Source organism: Staurois parvus, unplaced genomic scaffold (genome assembly GCF_062004578.1).
Source record: "Staurois parvus isolate SC_StPar_1 unplaced genomic scaffold, SC_StPar_1.0 ptg000499l, whole genome shotgun sequence".
Classification (NCBI taxonomy): domain Eukaryota; kingdom Metazoa; phylum Chordata; class Amphibia; order Anura; family Ranidae; genus Staurois; species Staurois parvus.
This window is the reverse complement of record NW_028318295.1, coordinates 3,773,083-3,796,136: the sequence shown is the minus strand read 5'-3', so window position 1 is coordinate 3,796,136 and position 23,054 is coordinate 3,773,083. Positions and strand designations below refer to the sequence as shown.

At 42.0% G+C, this 23,054-nt stretch overlaps 1 protein-coding gene across 1 annotated transcript in view; it reads left to right on the top strand.

The window, feature by feature from the left end:
• FTO (FTO alpha-ketoglutarate dependent dioxygenase) overlaps positions 1 to 23,054 on the top strand; it is a 604,671-nt gene that overhangs the window by 128,254 nt on the left and 453,363 nt on the right. The window contains exons 3-4 of the mRNA XM_089689844.1: positions 924 to 1,509; positions 12,696 to 12,827. Coding sequence (XP_089545970.1) covers positions 924 to 1,509; positions 12,696 to 12,827 — 718 coding nt within the window. The remainder of the gene's footprint in view (positions 1 to 923; positions 1,510 to 12,695; positions 12,828 to 23,054) is intronic.

The window sequence follows — 23,054 nt, the reverse complement described above, 5'->3', positions numbered from 1 at the left end:
TATCCCTTATTTGGGGTGGTTATGATAAATAGTCTTCCTCAAACAGGATGTTGTGCTAAACCTGAAGGCAAATAAAAGAACCAGAACCTTTGCTAGATGGAAAAGTGGAGTTTATATTAAAGTTAGCAGTGCTTCCACCCAGGACAGGGCCTCCATGCAGGGCAACTGGTAAGGGGGCACAGCGGTGCCTCTTGTATGGGGACCAGGCCCCAAGCCCCATCAGTTCAGCAGAGGGGCTCAGGCAAGAGGAGGACAGGATTGTGGACTGGACAGAGAGGGTGATTTGGGTGGCAGTGGACCATTACTTGAACAAATCCCTTTTAGTTCCCCTCTGCAGCACCTGAAAGCTGTCAGGATGGAAAGAAGAAGCTGGATTTCCTTTCTTTCCCTCCCACCTGCACATGAGAAGTTACCTCACCCAGTGTCTTCCTAGGAAATCCCATGTGTACAATGTGAAATCTGACAAGGTTTCTGGCAAGGACATTTTTGTTTCTTTACTGAGGTGATGTCTAGTGTCACATTGGCATGGAGGGTGGGTTAGGATTCCAGGAACCAGGTGAGATTGAATCTTAAGATGGCCATTGGGAAGAGAGTGAGGGAGAGAAGAAAAGTAAGAAAATTCTTATAAAGACAGGTCTGCAAGGAAGAGTCTTTTTGTTTAGTGTTTTCATGACTCCTTACAAATGGTGAAACTTGAAATATGACACAATAGCAAATTAGTAAAATACACCTTGGAAATACTTATAGAAATTGTGATTAGTGTTTTTTTAAATACAAAATTTGTTTTACCACATACTTTAAAGCAAACAATAATATATAATTAGACATTTAATGACTGTTCATTTGTCTGTGTTGTACATTTTACTCATTTGTCTGTGTTGCATGTTTTACTCATTTTTACAAAATTCTGCATTTCCCTTTAGTGGAAGACGAAGTATGCAAAATTAGTAATTCATGAAGCTCAAAAAACTCCAGCAGAGTTGCATCATAATGTTCAGAAGGCATTTTTATTATTACTTCAACATGGCTGTCTGTTTCAAGACCTTGTGCAGCTGAAAGGTAAAGACCTGCTTACCCCAGTTTCCCGCATTCTGATTGGTCAACCAGGATGCACTTACAGATACTTAAACACACGTCTGTTCGCTGTGCCTTGGCCTGATGCTAAATACAATATCACATACAGCACGGAAGAAATTGCAGATGCCTGCAAAGCTTTCTATGAACTGAATGCATTTCTTTATGAACAGACAAAACTTAAATTACTCCAGTGTGTAACAAATGCACAGTGTTCTAGTGGTTTACCCCAGCAGATATCCCTGGAAAATGATTACAAAACTAATCAAGATGATTTGGAATCTTATAATGTGACCTTGATAAACTACATGAACCCACATAGCATGTTCTACCTTAAGGAAGAACCATATTTTGGTATGGGAAAACTGGCAGTGAGCTGGCATCATGATGAAAATCTACTAGAGGAATCCAGTGTTGCAGTCTACAGTTATCAAGGTCAGTATCATGTTCCTTTTTTAGTTTCTGATGTGTTCAGGCTTTTTGGCACCAAGACAAAAACCTAATTGTAAGGGCTTATGGTGATGGGCACATCCTTCTAAGTTTCTTTTAAGGTGCTTCTGACCTCCTTCTAAACTGTTTTATTTTGCCTTAAAATGGTTGTAAACCTCAGGCATGAAATACTGTATGAACAAAGCATATCCCATTATAGCGTGGACATGTCTCCATTAAGAACACTAAGTGTTTTTTCTGTCTGCTGATTCATTCCTCTGCTATCGGTATGAATCATTTTTGACACGTTTTCCTGACACCAAGAGAAAAATGGTGACGGGGGGGGGGGGGGGGAACAACCTGTCATTGGCAGTTTCAGCTCTGTTCTTGTGAACTGTGTGGGAGTGGGTGTGTCTCTTCCCTTCAATAAGTTCTCGAAGCTCTCCTCACTGAGCACTTCAATGTGTAATTTCAGCTCTCTCCCCCCTGTTTTCTGAACTCTCAGACAAGCTTTACAAATTCAGCACTTTGAAGAGATATAGAGAAGAGAAGAATGCAGACAGACAGGTACAACTTATGTAGGATGATTTGTTTTATCTCTGTGTATCACTTAAGGCCAGTTACTTCACTGGATATATGTTAGGGTTTACAACCACTTTAAACTTATTTTAGAATTTATAAATAATGAATCCTCTTTAGTGTCAGTGAATCTTCCCAAATATTTAATTCAGTGTAATAATCCCAAAGTATGATCCATTTTCACCGTATACCTTCAAAAAATTAAATAAAAGCTAGATAGTGTATTATCCTCAAATAATCAGAGATCAAAACCATATATACATAAATAACTCATATGTGAAAACACGTGAAATAGTGAGACACTCTGTGTATACTTCTATATGAACACTTCTGCGTGAGCACTCCGTTAACACTTCTGTGTGACTAGAGTAAATACTCTAAATTACCCTAAATACGTGATCAAAACCCTTCTAAGAGAATAATCCAATAAACCACCAATCCTCAAGAATATCCCACAAATGCTATACCAGATGCAGGGTTATCCCATATTTCCAAGCATGGCACAATACTTCCCAGGGCCATCCATAGGCAATCACTCATAGAGAAAGAAAGGACCATATAGTGTAGTGTATCCAGTAAAAATTAAATCCAGGCTTTAATGAATATGCTTACATTAAAAATGCATATATTCCCATAACACCATCCCTCGAGCAGCCTTCGGGAACGCTAATACCAATATCACCTCAGTTAAGATGGCCGCTCCGCCACTTCCGGTCAACGGTCAAACTTCAGTTCTGGGTATTTCAGTACACCTAATTTTCACTGTACAGCAACTTTCTTCCCATGCAGGAGGGGTGTTCAGCTCAGCTCCTTAATGATAACACAAATGTCCCACCAGCTCTAGAGTCTGACTGTTAGCCACACACTTCCCAGTCTGTAATCACTCAAAGACTACAATTCCCTCCTGGACTGAGCTAGATATCGGAGCTATCGTTTTGTTTTTTTTTTTTCTTTTTTTTAATGTAAGCATATTCATTAAAGCCTGAATTTAATTTTTACTGGACATACTACACTATATGGTCCTTTCTTTCTCTATGAGTGATTGCCTATGGATGGCCCTGGGAAGTATTGTGTCATGCTTGGAAATATGGGATAACCCAGTATCTGGTATAGCATTTGTGGGATAATCTTGAGGATTGGTGGCTTATTGGATTATTCTCTTAGAAGGCTTTTTGATCACGTATTTAGGGTAAGAGTATTTACTCTAGCCACATAGAAGTGTTCACGGAGTGCTCATGGAGAAGTGTTCATATAGAAGTGTACACGGAGTGCCTCACTATTTCACGTGTTTTCACGTTGTGTTTTCATATTGTGTTTTCACAATTTTTCACATGAGTTATTTATGTATATATGGTTTTGATCACTGATTGAGGATAATACACTATCTAGCTTTTATTTCATTTTTTGGAGGTATACGGTGAAAATGAATTATACTTTGGGATTATTACACTGAAGAAAATATTGGGGAAGATTCACTGACACTAAAGAGGATTCATTATTTATATTTTTGGACTTTCAAGGGGGAAAGTATGACTTTTAAGTGTCAATATATAGGGTATTCATTTATTCACATTTTAATATTGATTTTTGGACACCGATTTTGTATTTATTGTATATTATTTTAGATTTTAATTGACTTGTTTGGGGAGTAAAGCAGTGCAGTTAAGAACCAATGTCCATGCACACATGTATTTAAATAAGAGTAACATTGTTTGCTTTTGCTTTTCAGTCTCTTAACCTTTTTATATTTATTGCATAATATAATGTGAACCTCAATGGGACATACTTTTACAATAACATTTTGCATCAAACGGAATGTCATGGCACATTTTTTTTATTCCTGATGCATAGCACAGTCAAAGTATTTGTGAACACACTGTATTAAAAGGCCATCTCAATACAGCAAATGGGAATACATGATTTAAAGCACTAATCTTGGGGGCGTGTACAAGATGGCAACCGGAGCGGCCACGTAATCCAGAGCTTCGGCGCCGACCTACACAATCTGCTGCCATCCGTGCAGCTGCGGACCACAACGGGGCAGCAGAGGCTCCTGGTGGCATCTCCGGTATCTGGGAGAGGGGCTCCGGGAGATATTTCCGCCCTCTGTAGCGACGGACATGCGCGGCCGCATAATCCGGGGCTCCGGCGCCTCGTACTTGCACCCACTGCCATCCGGGCGGCGGTGGATCATTCCAGGACATCGAAGGCACCCTCTGCATCCCCTGAGTCTGGGAGAGGGGCACCGCTGTGTATTGCCATTCCCCGTGGAGGCGGACACCTGTGGCCTACTCCACCCGATACGGACCTCCTCTCATCCAGGCCACAGTGAGTATAGGAGGCAAGGGGGCTGGTGGCTACTCGTCATCGGGTCCCTTCCAGTGATTCAGGGAACGGGGCTCCCATTTACTGCCCCAGAAACCGCCTTCCTCTGTGGCCACGGCCCCTGTTGGGCCCAGAGGCCTACTGAGGCCTATATACTGCTCCAGTGGAGTGCCGGGGCTCCCTGGATCTGCCCTGGAGGGCCTTGAAATCATCATAGGGGGACCTCTGTTCCACATGTGCCCCTTGTCCCTCTCAGACCCTAAGGTGGGAGTTGGAGCCATCATCTTGCTCCTGGGAGTTATTAATGGTGTTTACCACGGCCTATGTCCTCTCTACGCCCTCACGGTTTGCTAAATATTTTTACAATATAAAGTTTTTGCGGATAAGCCTGATAGCATCTATGTAACTACAACCTTAAACCTATTTTGGGCGTTATAGGTCCCCTGGGGTTATTATTTCCTTTGGTTATCCAATTTCCAGTTGATCACCCCCAGGAGACTCCCTGTATGCCGTCCACCAAGAAAAAAAGGGGACAAGCTCAAAAGTCCCTCACGACATGCCTACTTAAGACACACAAGATTTGCAGCATGTCTCCAGATAATACAGAACGAGCATCCCTGTCCAATTCCACGCAGGATATCACAGCTCCTTCATTAGCTCTGGTCAGTGAATATACACAGCAACTCACAAAGGGGGACCTGGAATCTTGCTTGGAAACCATGCACACCAAGCTGGCCGCTAAATTCCAATCAGAACTGCATAAAAGCACCAATGTTCTCTCCCAGGAAATAGCCACATTGAGCTCCAGGACCGACCGCTTAGAAACCAAACATGATGAACTTATCCTGGCCTATGGTGAACTTTCCAGAGAACACGATCATCTACAAACGACCTTTTCACAATTGCAGGTGCAGGTTGAGGACCTTGATAATCGCAATCGCCGGAATAATCTGCGAGTCAGGGGAATTCCGGAGTCTGTGTTTGATCTTTCACAAAACATAACCAAGTTATTCAAGTCACTCCTTCCGGACCGTGACCCTGGGTCCTTTGCTTGTGACCGCATCCATAGAGCCCTGCGCCCTAAATCTCCTAATGATAAACTGCCTAGGGACATTGTCCTGTGTATGAAGGATTTCCTGACCAAAGAAGACATACTTAGAGCTGCTCATAATACCCCAACGATCTCCTTCGAAGGCTCGGTTTTACAAATCTTTCCAGATGTTTCTCCGGCTACGTTGGAGAAACGTAGAAAAATGAAAGAAGTTACAACTGCCCTTTTCTCAGCTCGTATCCGCTATAGATGGGGCTTCCCTTTTAAGCTGATAGTTCCACATAATGGGAGCACATATATAGCTACATCCCTTCCCGAAGGTAGATAAATCTTGGCCAAATTGGGCCTGGCGGACGCCCCATCACCTCAACATCCACCCCCACTCCTCGTGTCTCTCCCATTTGGTATACTCCATCTCCACGGAGGGATAGAAGGAGAGTCTGACAAGAACCGGGTTGACAGGACAATGCTCACTTGCCTATTACCCATTGTTTTGATAGTCCTTAGTCCTAGTCCACAGTTTACTATGACTGAGACAAGAACCGGGATACAGGGATTTTGCTCATTTGTATTTCTTACATCTTCAGGATGTGCATTTTTGTGGTCACTGCTGTGATATTTCTGTGTTTCTGAGAACTATGTATGCTTTCTCATTGATAGTTGGATGTGTTAAGGCTTAACAAGGGTCCTCTGACCCTCTTAATACCGTCCATTAATTCATGGTTTCAAAACTCTTGAACACGTTACCCCACCCTGCCACCTGACATGGCCGGAGGTGTCACCGCCCAATTGTGGGGTGGCAGCTCCGTTTTCCATGTTTTACGAAGACAGAGTTTGGGCCCATTTGGCCCTTTGATGTTTGAATTTTTTGTTTTTTCAGATATGGCAAATTGCCTACCTGATCCATGTTTTCAGTTATAGTTGTAGGAGCTATTAAAGCTTCACTTCTATTGTTTTTTGTCTTTTCTCTTTTCAAAGCTTTAGTGCATGATGTTGGTTTTGTGCCGGTTTGTGAACGTCACGACCCCCATATTGGGGTCTGGATGTCCCCTAAGCTGGTACTACTGCCTGTAAATCTGTCTGATGTGGACTTGCGGGTCCTTATGTCTAGCCAAATAATTCTAGGAAATGTCTTTTCAATGTGTATTTTTATGCTGATAGCTATAACTTTAGTATACTATGGTGATTCAATGTATTTCACATAATGTCCAGGGTTTAAATTCACCAAATAAGCGCAAAACAGCCTTTCTTCAATATAAGTGACTAGGGGCTAAAATTATTTTATTACAGGAAACACATTTTGCAGCCGCAAAACACCCAACATATTTTCATAAATCCTATAGGCAGGGGTATTATACCTTACATTCCTCCAATAATAGAGGAGTAGCCATCTTTTTACATAATTCATTCCTCTTTAAGGTTCAACATGTGTATCGTGATCCGGACAGTAGGTTTATCATTCTTAAAGGCACCCTTTCAGATCGAGAACTTACGATTGCTAATGTCTATGCACCGAATTCGGCACCAGCTTCCTTTTTTTATAAATTGTTTGTTCTGGATAGGTTTTTGTCCCCCCATCTATTGCTGGGTGGTGATTTTAACCTAGTAGTAAACCCTCTTTTGGACTGCAGCTCCTCCTCGCACTCTTCCCAGGCTTTCCCAAAATCCCTTACTAAAAAACTAGATGCCCTCCAGTTAGTGGACGCCTGGAGGGCGGGAGCCAGGGATTATTTGTTTTATTCTAACCCACATTACTCTTATGCTAGATTAGACTATATATATTGTACCCCTATTTTACTAGCTAATTCTAGGACGGCTTGCATCCACTTGAGCCCCTGGTCGGACCACAATATTATGGCCTTATCTATCATGTGTATGGGATTGGCACCTACCCCCTTCTCTTGGAGACTTAATGACTCTATGCTTACTGATATTGACTCTCGCCAAGAGGTGGTTACATCTATTCAGGAATATTTTCAGTCTAACTCAACTCCTGATATATCTACAGCCACACTATGAGTAGCCCATAAGGCGGTCCTACGTGGCCGCCTTATCTCTATGGCTTCAACCAGAAATAGAAAACGATGGCAGCAAATTCTACTTCTTACCCGAGAATTAGAAGCACATTATAAAAGTCATATTGCTAATCCATCTCTTCTAAATAAACAGTTATTGTCCCAAAAGTGTTTAGAATTGAATACTCTGCTTTCCCAAAAGACTGAAAAAGCTCTCCGCTGGTCGAAGGCCTCGTTCTTGTTACATAGCAACTCAGTATCCACTATGTTTGCAAGGAAATTGAACCACTCTCTATGCCCCCCACCTGTTTATAAGTTACACACTAACTCGGGAGCTATCTCATCTTTACCTCAGGAAGTTTTGGGTATTTTTGAAAACTTTTAGTCTAACCTATTAGCTCCTCCACAGTCAGATTCGGTTCCACCATCCGACTCATGGCTGGATTCTATACCCCTCCCTGCTCTTACACCTTCTCAGATTGCCTCTCTTAATGCCCCCTGTACTTTGGAGGAAATAACTTTTGCGATTGGTGTGCTAAAAAGTTCTACTGCACTGGGTCCTGACAGATTCACCGCTAGTTATTACAAACATTTTGCCTCTACGTTGGCTCCCTATTTGATAACTTTATTTAGTGATGTTTTGCAGGGGGGTAAGTTCCCTGAGGAGATGCTATTGGCTAATATGTCTTTAATACCCAAACCACAGAAAGACCACTGTTTACCACAAAACTATAGACCAATTGCAGTAATGAATAACGATCTGAAAATATTTAGCTGTATTTTGGAAGACAGGTTGGCCCCTATTATCTCCTCTTTGGTCTCTCCGGACCAGTCGGGTTTTATTTATTACTGATAACATTTGCCTTACGCTAAATGTTATTCAAGATGCCAATTTACATTCTAAAGAGGTTCTGTTGATGAGTCTAGACATAAACAAGGCCTTTGACAGTGTTCTTTGGCCCATTTATTTTCCTTGCTACAGAAAATGGGCTTCAGTGACGAGTTTTTAGCTGGTATACACGCCATATACGACTCTCCTAAAATGAGAATAAGGCTTCCTGGCTGTAATTCGGACTTTTTTACATTGGGTAGAGGCACCCATCAGGGCTGTCCTCTTTCACCTCTTTTATTTGCGCTGGTGTTTGAACTTTTGGTAGTAGCGATCAGATCACATCTGGATATTTCTGGCTACCCATTATTAGTTCACATTTCAAAATAAGCATGTATGCTGATGACGTTATGCTTTTTCTCACTAACCCGTTAACTTCATTGCCTAATTTATGTGCCGTATTGAACGATTTTGCTATAGCGTCAGGTCTTACTGTTAATTTTACCTAATCGGTGGTTATGCCTGTTAATGTTGATGATTCCTTAAGTGCATCTCTCCGTAGTTCTTTTCCATTTTGTTGGGTTACGGATCGAATATCCTATTTAGGTATTAATCTCACTCCCAGATACTCGGATATGTTTGCTGCTAATTATCCACCATGTGTATCACGTTTCTCTATTCTATTGAAGATTTGGCATGGTTACCCTATTTTCTTTCTGGGTAGAGTCACGGCGGTTAAAATTAATATTTTGCCTAAACTACTTTATCTTTTTAGAGCACTTCCAGTTCCGGTCTCGAAAATGTTTTTGGACCACTTTCAGCGGACTATTAACAATTTTATCTGGGGTAATAAGCGTCCACGTTTTGCTTCATCTACAGTCAGGTCCATAAATATTGGGACATCGACACAATTCTAATATTTTTGGCTCTATACACCACCACAATGGATTTGAAATTAAATGAACAAGACGTGCTTTAACTGCAGACTGTCAGCTTTAATTTGAGGGTATTTACATCCAAATCAGGTGAACGGTGTAGGAATTACAACAGTTTGCATATGTGCCTAACACTTGTTAAGAGACCAAAAGTAATGGGACAGAATAATAATCATAAATCAAACTTTCACTTTTTAATACTTGGTTGCAAATCCTTTGCAGTCAATTACAGCCTGAAGTGTGGAACGCATAGACATCACCAGACACTGGGTTTCATCCCTGGTGATGCTCTGCCAGGCCTCTACTGCAACTGTCTTCAGTTCCTGCTTGTTCTTGGGGCATTTTCCTTTCAGTTTTGTCTTCAGCAAGTGAAATGCATGCTCAATCGGATTCAGGTCAGGTGATTGACTTGACCATTGCATAACATTCCACTTCTTTCCCTTAAAAAACTCTTTGGTTGCTTTTGCAGTATGCTTTGGGTCATTGTCCATCTACACTGTGAAGCGGCGTCCAATGAGTTCTGAAGCATTTGGCTGAATATGAGCAGATAATATTGCCCGAAACACTTCAGAATTCATCCTGCTGCTTTTGTCAGCAGTCACATCATCAATAAATACAAGAGAACCAGTTCCATTGGCAGCCATACATGCCCACGCCATGACACTACCACCTCCATGCTTCACTGATGAGGTGGTATGCTTAGGATCATGAGCAGTTCCTTTCCTTCTCCATATTCTTCTCTTCCCATCACTCTGGTACAAGTTGATGTTGGTCTCATCTGTCCATAGGATGTTGTTCCAGAACTGTGAAGGCTTTTTTAGATGTCGTTTGGCAAACTCTAATCTGGCCTTCCTGTTTTTGAGGCTCACCAATGGTTTACATCTTGTGGTGAACCCTCTGTATTCACTCTGGTGAAGTCTTCTCTTGATTGTTGACTTTGACACACATTACCTACCTCCTGGAGAGTGTTCTTGATCTGGCCAACTGTTGTGAAGGGTGTTTTCTTCACCAGGGAAAGAATTCTTCGGTCATCCACCACAGTTGTTTTCCGTGGTCTTCTGGGTCTTTTGGTGTTGCTGAGCTCACCGGTGCGTTCCTTCTTTTTAAGAATGTTCCAAACAGTTGTTTTGGCCACGCCTAATGTTTTTGCTATCTCTCTGATGGGTTTGTTTTGTTTTTTCAGCCTAATGATGGCTTGCTTCACTGATAGTGAAAGCTCTTTGGATTTCATCTTGAGAGTTGACAGCAACAGATTCCAAATGCAAATAGCACACTTGAAATGAACTCTGGACCTTTTATCTGCTCATTGTAATTGGGATAATGAGGAAATAACACACACCTGGCCATGGAACAGCTGAGAAGCCAATTGTCCCATTACTTTTGGTCCCTTAACAAGTGGAAGGCACATATGCAAACTGTTGTAATTCCTACACCGTTCACCTGATTTGGATGTAAATACCCTCAAATTAAAGCTGACAGTCTGCAGTTAAAGCACATCTTGTTCGTTTCATTTCAAATCCATTGTGGTGGTGTATAGAGCCAAAAATGTTAAAATGTTAGAATTGTGTCGATGTCCCAATATTTATGGACCTGACTGTATTTTGTACCGCACACAATGGACGGGAGGTCTCGGTCTTCCCAATTTTTGGCTATATTACCTCTTGGCTCGTTTTGCGCAACTATCACAATGGGCAACTATTAACTCTCAGATCCCATGGATCAAGTTTGAATCTCAGTCTATACGCCCATTCTATTTACCGGGTATTTTGTGGTCCAAAATCTCCCCTCGATCGCTTACTTTTCATAACTCCATAGTGACCCATTCACTGACACTTTGGTCCAAATATAAATTTAAATTGAATCTGGTCTCTCTTATTCCCCCTGGTATTTCATTTTTTGGTGATCCTACTTTTGTTGTAGCTTTTTCTTCCCCTCAAACATTTTGTTGGTGGTATGATCGATCTTTTATCAGATTATCTGATTTTCAAAGAAGAGGATCTTACATTACCTTTGATATGCTGCGTGTGCTTTTTGATGTTCCTCTTCATGATTACCATCGTTACCAACAGATTAGACACTTTTATAATTCACACTTTGGCCTTATACCATCTTCTCCGATTTCCTTTTTTGAACGTACCAGCCGTGACTCTCCTAGGGGTAGGGGTCTTATTTCTGATCTTTATCACCAATCTTTGATCTGTCTTTTTCATACAACCCCTTCATACAGACAAAAATGGGATTCCATGGTGGATAACATATGTAAGTGTTCTAGATCTCTCTCTGTTCGTGAGACGGTCCTTAAGGTTTTAACCAGATGGTATTATACCCCATCAAGACTACATGTATTGTTCCCACAAACGTCCCCTTTATGTTTCCGGGGCTGTGGCCTCACAGGCACTTTGGTTCATATATTTTGGGATTGCCCGACCATATCTTTGATTTGGTGCAAGATCTCTGAGGTGGCTACCTCACTGGCGGGTACCCCGGTACAATTGTCTATACAGACCTGTCTATTGGGGGCTTATATCCCAGGGGTCTCTGATGCCATTATGAGATTGATACATACTATATGTATTGCCACTTTATGGTCTATTGCCTTACATTGGAGGTCCAATGCTGTACCCTTGGCCTCCGTTTTACACAGAATTGACGCTGTAATGCTTATGGAACGCATTCAGTATACCCTACTTCGATAAGATGCACTTATTTGATAAAAAAATGGGAGTCATGGAGGGATTATAGACATTTATTGCATAATTAATAACATTTCCAGTGAAAGTTGTTTGACATATACTGTTGACAGATGTATCATTCAACACCTTATAATTTACGTATTTCATGTACTTGCAATCTACTCTTTTCTATTTCTTCTCTTTCTTACATTAATATACTTTTCTGTATTGTACTTTTCAAAAGTGCCTTGTTTTTGCTGTAAATATCATTTGAAAATGTACTGTTGTTTTACAGTCTACTCTTATACAATAAAACCGTTTGTAAACAAAAAAAATAAAAACACTAATCTTTGTGTTTGTGTAAATAAGCCATCCCCTTATGAAACCAAGATGACCTGGAAGGGGGCATGGCCACACAACTGGAAGTGAGAGATACATGCATGACGTACATTGAGACATCTTCCTGTAACTCCCAGAAGTTGTCACAAGGATGCAGACTGACCACAGAAGCACAGGTCTGCTTCTGTGCTTGCCGAGCCAGTGTGAAATGGGGACCTTAGAGAAGTAGTGGCATCACCAAGTTTTTTATTGTGATAGATAAAATGCATACTTTAAGGGTTAGAGTTAACCATGTGCATATATGCAATCCTCTTTTTTGGGGAAACGCAGATTAAAGATCATGTGACCTGAGTTTTTTGTAGTCTAACCTGCACAGATATAGACATCTTTTGGGATTCTCTATAAACAACAGTTGATATTTCAGTGACATTTGTTTTTATATTTCAGATTGTGCTGATGAAATATTTGAAGATAAGAAATCTATATCTGATTGGCATGTAGGTTTGAAGATAGCCTGGGATATTGAAACTCCAGGTCTTGCTTTACCTTTAAACCCTGGTGATACTTACTTTATGCTAGGTAAAAGTTATACACTAATAATTTTTATTCTAATTGTATATGTGTGTGTATTTATTTATTGTATATGCTAAAAGTGTCACATTGAAAAAAAAATGTTTTACAGTTTCACAATATCACATTGAAGTGTTAAGAACTGATATTTAAAGAGGAATTTCTCCCATTATCTTAAAAATGAAAACAAAGGCACCCTTAAAAATGTTTAGTACTGGCAGTCTGCAGATACTTATTAAGCGTGATTATTTTTTGCAAACTTTATTTTCCTTTTACTTCCCACTATTCTCATGGTGGCCATTTTTACTAAGGGCAGATTAATCCATCTCCCTTTACTTCCTTAAATTCTGCCTAGAACTCTAAGTCTGCCTCCTGGAAAATATAAGAAGTACTTTCCAGGATGCAGCTATAAGGGCCGGGTGATATCACCAGTGCCATAAAGAAACCAGGAAGTGTGAAAACGATAATTGTAAGTAAAAAGCAAAAATGTTTGTTTACCTAATCTTAGCACTATCCCCACAACAGCCATTTGGTATGATGGGTCCTCTGTTCTGTGCCACAACTCTGTAACTGTTTTGTCCCCTCTGACACACTTGGATATATCTTTGCATGCTGCAAGGAATTAGGTTAGCTTAGGCATTTGGATATTACTGCAACTGTATTAGTATACAGGAAATAGGTCGCAAGCTGCTTGATGGCAGGTAAAGTAAATGTATTCTTGCAGGGCACACAAAATTCAATGCATAGAACAATAAGCAACGCAGTGAATATGTTAGATTCACTGATGGGAATATTAACCTCGTAGGGCCATTGACTTATACCACAATAAGGCTAAACCCCATTAAACTACACAGCAATGGTAAGAAAAGCATCAACTGTGAAAGCATCCGTGACACAATGAAAAATCTCACTAACTCTTAGCAATAGCTATTTAAAAAAAAAATCTCCCCGAGAGCACTGTACACATACACCCCTAGGAGTGGATGGGTGTAAACATTCCTGAAAATGGTATCCCTGGGAATGGCTCCTTAATTAGCAATTTTAAAATAGAACTGCACTGCATCTGAGCACCACAAACCAAGATGCTAAATAATTCATTGTTAATATCCAAAGCAAACTCCCCCGTCCATCCTTGTCTCCATGCCTTATTTTGCTAAGAAATAACTTTCAAAAACAACCCTTGCAATTCTGGCAGTGGCCATCTTGAGTAATCATCTTGATGATTCATGTAGCATTTACTTCCTTGAATCAATCTGTCCTTAGCTTTGCATTGGTTATGCTGAGAACCCACCCTCCCCTCCTGAAGACTGCAAGGATGTATGACTTCATTTGCCTAGGCATGTGAGCCAGGGAGTTACTGAAAACATGTAAAAAAAAGTTTAAAACAAGAAAATATTATATACATTCTTGTCTATTTACTAATGCTAGCAGTATAAGGAATAAAAATAGTCAATGTTGATTGAGAGAGTAAAGTTCCACTTTAAGTGAATAAAAATAGTCAATGTGGATTGAGAGAGTAAAGTTCCACTTTAAGCCAGCTAATGCTGGGGCCCGTCTGTATGGTGGTGCATGTTCTACTGTCTCTTTAAACTGTAAGCAGTCAATGACTGTTGGACTGCCATGCAAGGGGCAATCTCTCCTGGCATTAAACTGCTGGCAATAAGAGGATGAGCATGGCTCGTTCCACTCACCACTTCTGGTACGCAACAGATCCATTCCAGAATGCCTGGCAGTTGATGGATGAGCACGGCTGGTTCCACTCACCACTTCTGGTACGCATCAGATCCATTCCAGAATGCCTGGCAGTCGATTGTCCTCTGGGATTAGGTCCTCTCACTCCTCATGAACAGGTTCTCACAAAGCTCAATCTCTTAGCGCTTGTCCTCACAGGCTCTGTCCTCTCTGGTGTCGGCACACACGGCTCTAGTGTCTGCACAGCTTTGGCCTAGCACACAGACACTAAAAGGGCTAAGTTCTCATGCTCTCTAGTGTAGGTGTGGATCACACAGGCGGCAGGTCCACACTCTCTGGCTCCCCACACTAGACTGCCATGATCTCTGGTCAACTCCTTTGGAAAACATATGTGCTTCCCTCCTCTTGCTACAGGGTGGTATGGGTAGAGATGTAGTGCAGTCATTCACCTCCTGGCACAGCGCTCCCCCTAGGACTACATGTGCCATGATCCTGAGAAGCTGTATACTCATCTTCTTGCCGCTGATTGCCTCACTGCCATTCTGCAGACAACCTCTGGTGGGGGGGAGAAGGAGAGCGGGGGAAGATCACACAGCCCGCAGCACAAGCAGCAGTAACTGTATGTTGCTGTGATTTTTAGTGAAGTGTGGGAAAGGTCCACTTTTAGGTTTAGGACTTTCCATAAGTGCCAACTCAGTATAATGCTGTTTGTCTTCAATCAAATACCCTACATATTTTGAGGACAGGGCACAATATTAAACATAGTTTAAACAGGTATGCATTGTTCAGGGTAGCATTTATGTAGTGAACATGAATACAGGCACAAAGCTAGAGTGCAGGAGACTGACATCTGCTGATCTGCTAAATCATGAGTACAGTGCTGTGCAGGCTCCAAAAAAAAAAATAATAATCAATGCAAACTATTTTTTTTAACTAAAAACATGTTTGCATTTATTTATTTACTTTGAAAGGTGAACGTATCCTTTAAAAAAATACTTTCTTTCAAATATGATATTCTACTGTGTGTGCTAATTTATTTTAGCATGAACTCTAAAGTTATTCCATAGGTATAATTCTCACTTAATCTGTTTGTAAATATCAAAGTCAAAATTGCCATCTCTTGCTTATTAAAAGGCACAGCTTCTTAAATATATAAGTACATAGAGGTTGCCAAACAAAGCATCATTAAATCTTAGATCATGTTATATTTTTACTTGACCATAGCTGTAGAAATAGTTTCCTTAGAATAAATATTGTATTGGTTTGTCTGTTTGCCATGAATTTCAGGACATGGCCTATCCCCATGGTAGGTATGAACCTTTATTGGTACCATTGCAGCCTGTTCCCTTGGTTTTCTTTCATGTATGCCTATTTTGATTTATAAAACTCCATAATAACCTCCTAATCTATTCTGAGTGAGAGCAGAGGGCCTATAAACCCACTCTAGAGTTATAAATTGCTTCCTTACATTGATATTCTATAAGCACCCTCCTGTATTAGCCTGCTGAACACAGCCCTCATATTGTGAGGATTGAGTGATATGTTCATCTTAGCCTCTGTGGTACCAGCATTAACTCTTTGTTAGATAAGGGCACTTTATTGTGGTCTTTATGCATATCTGCAGTGGAAAAATCAGTGTATTCCTTCTGCTATACGTTTACCCCACTTTTGTCAAACTGTCGTGTGCAGCTATTTTATAAACATCTGTTTGTCATCTGTTTACTCTTTGAAAACTATTGTTTCTGAATTATTATCTAGATGTCCATGTTTATCCGTAAATCACAGGAAAAGAGGACACGAAGGCTGGAATAGAACATTACATTTCAAGAGAGCCAACTTTGCTAAACAATGCTCCATAGTTCACAACATTAAATGGGAAGGTATTTTAGAAACAACAAACATGGAAAACAAACGGGAGTACTTTAACTGCTTTCCTTCCACACTATAGCAGAAGTACTGCTACAGGGCGGCAAGGGTGCGCATAATCACGTATATATATGTGATTTTGCATCTCCGGGTAGGGGGTTCACACGAGCGCTCGCCCTACCTGCGCCACCATTCGCGGTTGCGGGTGTCAATGACTGGGTTCCGACTGCTGATTACTCGCCGGTGCCTGGTGATTGCTGAGCATCTCCGACAAAACAGTTCTCTCCTCTGTCAGCTCTGGCACACTGCTTTGCATGGCTGTGCACAGCACAGCCATGCAAAGCAGTGTGCTTACAGTGAAGTACACAGACACAGGCCCTAGTTAAACAGCACACTGTTAACCCTTTCATCGTCCCACATGTTAACCCCCAGTGCCATTAGTACAGTGTCAGTGCTTTTTATTAGCACTGATCACTGTATTGATGTCATTGGGGATGTCAGTGACACCAAGTCAGTTCCCACCAGTGTCAGAATTCCCACCGCATTCTCGCAGTCCCACTATAAGTTGCTGATCGCTGCCATTACTAGTAAAAAAAATTTAAAAATCCCAGTATATATACCGCCATTTGTAAACGCTATAACGTTCACGTAAACCAATTAATTTACATGTATTGGGATTTTTTTTAGCAAAGACATGTAGCAGAATACATTTTGACCTAAATTTATGACGAATTTGATTTTTTACAAATTTTCTCAAAATTGTCGCCCTTTTTTTTTTATAGCGCAAAAAATAAAAACGCACAGGCGATCAAATACCACCGAAAGAAATCTCAATATGTGGGGAAAAAAAGGACGTAAATTTCATTTTGGTGCAGCGTTGCATGACCACGCAATTGTCAGTTAAAGTAATAACGCCATAAAGCAAAAAATGGCCTGGTCAGGAAGGGGGGTAAATTCTCTGGAGGGCAAGTGGTTAAGAACATGGCACATTTTGCTGGCTGATAGCTAAAAAGAGTGGGAAATTTGAGTGGAGAGTGAAAAACAGTTTTACGTGTGATTGCTGGTGCTTGTAGTTGTTTTAATTTCTTCTTTGGGTCTTGCTAGAAGCTTTTACTGTTTTAAATCACTTTTTCTTTCACTTTTTAAATAGCATTTTTTTATCTTCCCTTCCTTGCCTTCCTTCAGTCTGCTAATTAAGGGGAGGGGTTAATTGGTCACAGGTACTACAGGTACTATATACATTTCTGTAGTGCTCACTCTACAGAAAGCTACAGAATATTGCTGCTAGACTTATACACCTTGGGGGGGATGACTGTCTGCTAAGATGGCCATGTAACCTGTGGTCTGCACCCAGGGAAAACTGATCTCCTAGGAGCCCCAAGCCAGTCATCTCTACATCCACTAGGCTTCCCAACATCCTGAATGGCTGCAGCTTCACAGGACTCTGCCTCTTCTGAATCTGCCCCCTCTTCTTCAACCAATAGTCCAATGAAGTCCAGACCTCACAGAGAATATGGGGATGACCAGGAGCAATCAGCACAAATGGAGGTGAGCAATCCACATATGGCAAATCAATCTAAACAACCACAAACAGACCCCATTGTTCAGCTTCCAGTTTCAACCAACCAATTTCAGATGTCACCCTCAAAGAAATGCTTATGTCCTTAAGAGCATCTCTACATTCTGACATGGTCTCATGCATCCAGCAATGTATGGCTGAAGTACAGAATTTAGGTAATAGAGTACACCAAGTAGAGGGGAAAATGTGCAATTCACCTTATCCTTTAATATGCTTGTGGACTCCCACACTTCACAGCAAGAGGAAATTTCTAAACTCAAACTGGCTGACCTCGACCACCACTCACGATATAACAACCCTAAAATCCAAGGCATTCCAGAGTCAGTTCAGGTACACCAGCTGCCAGTCTTCACCCATAATCTTTTTCAAGAAGTACTCCCTTCATTGTCTTCTGCTGACTTCACTATAGACAGAATACACAGAATTCCCAAGCCTTCATATTTTGTCCTCTGATGCACCTTGTGATGTGTTAATAAGAGTACACTTTTTCAAGTCATGGATAAGATTTTGGAGGCCTTCAGATGAGTAGACAACCTTCCAGCTTAAGCAGGCAATTTGAAAGTTCTTCCAGACTTCCCCCGGCATACTTTTCAACAATGCAGGAACCTAGCTACTATTACAAAAGCCCTGCACAACAATAAGATAATCTATAGGTGGAAATATCCAGCAAAGCTCAGCTTTTCGCACCACGGCTCAAACAACCTCGTAACATCAGTTGATGAAGGCCTACATCTCCTTTGTGAATGGAACCTACTTCCGTCGGTAACCGAGCCCACCGAACAACCAAAATTGCTCACTTCTGACACATTTAACACATCTGACTGGCAAATCACCAACCACAAAAAAAAGCCTCCACTAAAAATAACCTGAAGCTTCGTACCAAGAATATTGCAAAATCTCTTTACAGATTCCATGGGTGTGAGAGGGCACTTAAGACTGTACCCAGGTTCCCTCACAAAAATTGGCAGAATGTTCTGCCCTTGTCTGTGCTGGACCATTTTTTTATACCCTTGCTCTACTTTCTGTACAGTTATTTTGCTTTTAGCTTTTTGCGGCCAGTTAGCACTGGTCACTTTTTCATAGACCCATAACTCTTTCCCCCCCTCCCATTACCCATACACACTTCTCTTTTCTGCTCTACCTTTCCCCCTTCCTTCTCACCCACCCCCCCTTTTTTTTTTCTTTCTTCCCTTTCCACAAACTCCAGGATAGGTACTTCACCCTGGCGTCTCCTACGCCCTTATCTACTATGTCAGGGGCCTGAGCACCCCTTAAAAACATTCCATACTTCTAGTAGACCTCAAAAAGCTCAGCACCCACATAGCCTTTTTACAAGAAATCCACTTTACGCAGGACAAGATCCTGAGGCTCACTATTAGGGACTTAACATGGGTTTATCACTGCCCCTCTCCGCTTTCAATGTTCAAGGGTGTTAGTATTTTGGTGGCAAATCGGTTTACTGGACCTTCAGGGACCTATGTATTGATCCTCTGGGTCGGTATATAATGCTTAAGGGAGACATGTGGTCTACCACAGTGAACTCTCCTGATGGGGGGATTTCAAGTATTCACTGGAACCCTTGCTGGATGTCCCATTTATCGTACTCATACCTCAAAAAGTTAAACACGGAACTTCAAGTGCTTAACTTGGTAGTCCCTTGGAGAATAATGCACCCAAGAGAAAGGGATTATTCTTATTACTCTTCAGTTCACCAATCCTATGTCCAACATAAGGATCTGCCCAAAGTCGCATCCTCTTAGATAGGCACCATTTCCTTCTCTGACCATGCTCTAGTCCTCCTGTCCTTTGATTGCGACTCATACGCTCCGAGCCCACCAACTTGGAGGCTCAATGTCTCCAACTCCCAGAGGTACGATCAGATATAGACAGGCTCCTACAGGCCTACTTCGATGAAAATGTGGGGTCCTCTCCTAACCCCATGATGAATTGGGAGGCACACAAATGTGTGGTTCAGGGATCCCTGATCTGGATTGGCTCAGCGCAAAACAGGGAGAAATCCAGGCTTGTGGACCAGTTGTTGGCTCGAGTCCTTACATAAGGCATTATTGGCCACCTCACATCTTGCTTAACTGACTATGGCTAGGGAAGAGTTGAATAATTGACTATATCAGAAGACGACATGTAGCTTGGCCAAGTGCTCACTGTATGAATATTCCAATAAACCAATTTCCATGTTAGCTAAAGCCCTGTGGGGTCCTTGGAAAACTACCTTTATCCCTCAGATGAAAGGGTAAAAGTTACCCCATCCGCGGAGATGGTGGCAGAGTTTAGGGACTTGTATCAGGATTTGTACAACCGGCATCAATTCCGTTCGTATCGACCCTTTGCCGATCTGGTGACGGCATCCTTTGAATACATTCAAGTGTCAGGAATGCCTACCCTGTGTGATACAGCTAGAGTGAACTTGGAGACCCAGATAACTTCAGAAGAGTTAGGGGTGGCTATGGCTTAGACTAAACCCGGTTGCCCCGGGCCCAGATGGCTTTTCGTTGACATATTTTCAAGCCTTCTTGGCAAGAACAACACCACATTTTTTGACAGCTTACAATGACCTGATTAAAGAGGGTTCCATGCCCATTGTCTCGCTTTGAGCCTACATTTCACTTATTCCTAAAAAGGGCAAGGATCCTTCCCAGTGTGGGAACTACAGACCCATTGCCCTACTTAACGTGGACCTGAAACTCTTTCGAAAATTCTAGCAAACCAATTGATTCCATACATCTCGAATTTGATTCATTTAGACCAAGCTGGCTTTGTACCATCTCGTCAGCTAGAGACAACACAACCAGGGTTTTAAAGCTAATTCATGTGCACAATTATCTAAGCAACCCCTTTTATTGCTCTCCGTGGATGCAGAAAAGCTCTTTGGCAGGGTGGCTTGGCATTTCATGCAGGCCACCCTGCAACACATAGGCCTGGGACCCCACCTGTTGGGGTTGGTCCTCACATCCATCGGCGTCAGTAAGGGTGAATGAGACTTGGTCGAAGCACTTCAAGATTACGAATGGTACGAGACAGGGCTGTCCTCTATCTCCGATGTTTTTTATTCCCACCTTGGATCCTTTCTCTGCTCGGTCAGAAGAAACCCTGATATTGCTGGATACGACAAGCCCTTGGGACATCACAAACTTGCTGCTTTCGCAGAGGACCTGATTTCTTTTGTTACTCGCCCTAATACAACTCTACCTTCCATTCTGCAGTAACTGCGTATTTATGGAGAGCTTTTGAATTTCAAAATAAACTTGATTAAATCAGTTGCTCTCAATGTCACCATTCCACCCCGGGACCTTCAATCTCTTTTCATTGGGTAGACTGCTCAATCACATACTTGTGTACCAGGATAACCTACGATCTGGCGGACATATACCAGGCAAATTTTATTCTCTTCCTTCAAAACATTACTCGAGACCTGAAACGGTGGCATACGTTGACTTGGTTCGTGCGCTGCAACACCTTGAAAATGACGATACTTCCCCGGATTCTCTATCTGCTTCAGGCCTTACCATTCCCATGCCCTTCTTTAAACGCATCAGCTCTTTATTTCAGGAACTCCTTCTGTCCCACAAGTTGTCACGTCTTAAATTCCAATTACTCACTCACCCTAAGGTTAGAGGGGGTTTGGTTCTCCCAGATATAGTGCATTATTACTAGGCTGCCCACCTCAAAAGGATAGTGGACTGGTACTGTAATGGAGATGTGATACAGTGGGTGGGCATGAAGAACAAGGACACTGCCATCCCTCTTCGGGGCATGCCATGGTTGACTTCTCGGTTTCCAGTAGAGATACAGACCAACCCAATAATCAGAACATCGATTTGTGTAGCCCAGTCAGTCCTCCAATCTACAGACCTGTCACCTGTGATCTCTCCTATGACACCTTTTATAGGAAATCCTGACTTCCCTCCCAGGCTTTACTAATAGAAATCTCAGAAACCTATGTCAAACCGGGAAATTTTGCCTGGGTGACTTTTGGTCACATGGACGGTTTCCCTCCCATTCTGAACTATCTCTATGCTTGGATCCACCCCTGGATAGTTGGAGCATCATACAGCATAGACATTATCTTCTGACATTTGTGAAACTAGGTTTCTCCCCACGTACACTCATGCCATTCGAAAAGCTGTGTTGAAAGGTAGTACCATCTAGACATATACACTTTTACTCCTGTACAGTCTCCTAAATGCATCTTCTGATGCAGGGGCGGACTGACAACTCATGGGGCCGCTGAGCAATAGGGGATCATGGGGCCCCTGTCTCCTTGCCCAAACTCAAAAAAGTCTATGAAAAAGGTACCAGGAGCATCTCATGGGGCCCCCTACTGACCCCGAGCCCTCGGGCAGTGCCCTAGTTTCCAAATGGTCAGTCCGCCCCTGTTCTGATGAAGCCTCACCAGCATTTGTTCCCTATTGGGAAACAGACCTCAGAATAACTTTTACACTCGAACAGGTAGATAAGATTTTTCTGCTGACACATAAATCTTCTATAGCGAACAAATACCAGGAAATAGGTTATAAGCTACTTGCCAGATGGCACTGAGTCCCATATATACGCCACAAAATTGACCATAACGTTTCAGATACATGCTGGCGTTGTGCCCAAGACATCGGTACATTAGCTCACATATTCTGGTTTTGCCCTGGAATACGTCCCTTTTGGGAGGATGTGGCGCCTCAGTTAAGCAGTTGACATCTGTAGATCTGAGTGGAAACCCGGCAGCCTGCCTCCTCCACCTGACGGAGAGGCCCGTTCGAAAGTATAAGGCATTTGGTGAATGCAGCCAAGGCTTGCATCCCCGCTATGTGGAAGCAGACACAACCCCCAACTAGGTCACTATGGTATTCCAAAGTCAATGATATTCTTCATATGGAAGACCTGACAGCTACCCTACATAACACTGAGGAAGCTTTCAGAGAAAGGTGGAGACCATGAAAACATTTTTTCTGTACAGATAACTACCTGCAGGTCATGTCACAAGCTGACCCTCACCTACCTTAAAGTGCCCCGCAGGGTGCCTAAACTTTTGTCCCTGAAGACCAGATCTGAGGATATACCCAGAGAGTGATTTGCCTTCCCTCCCC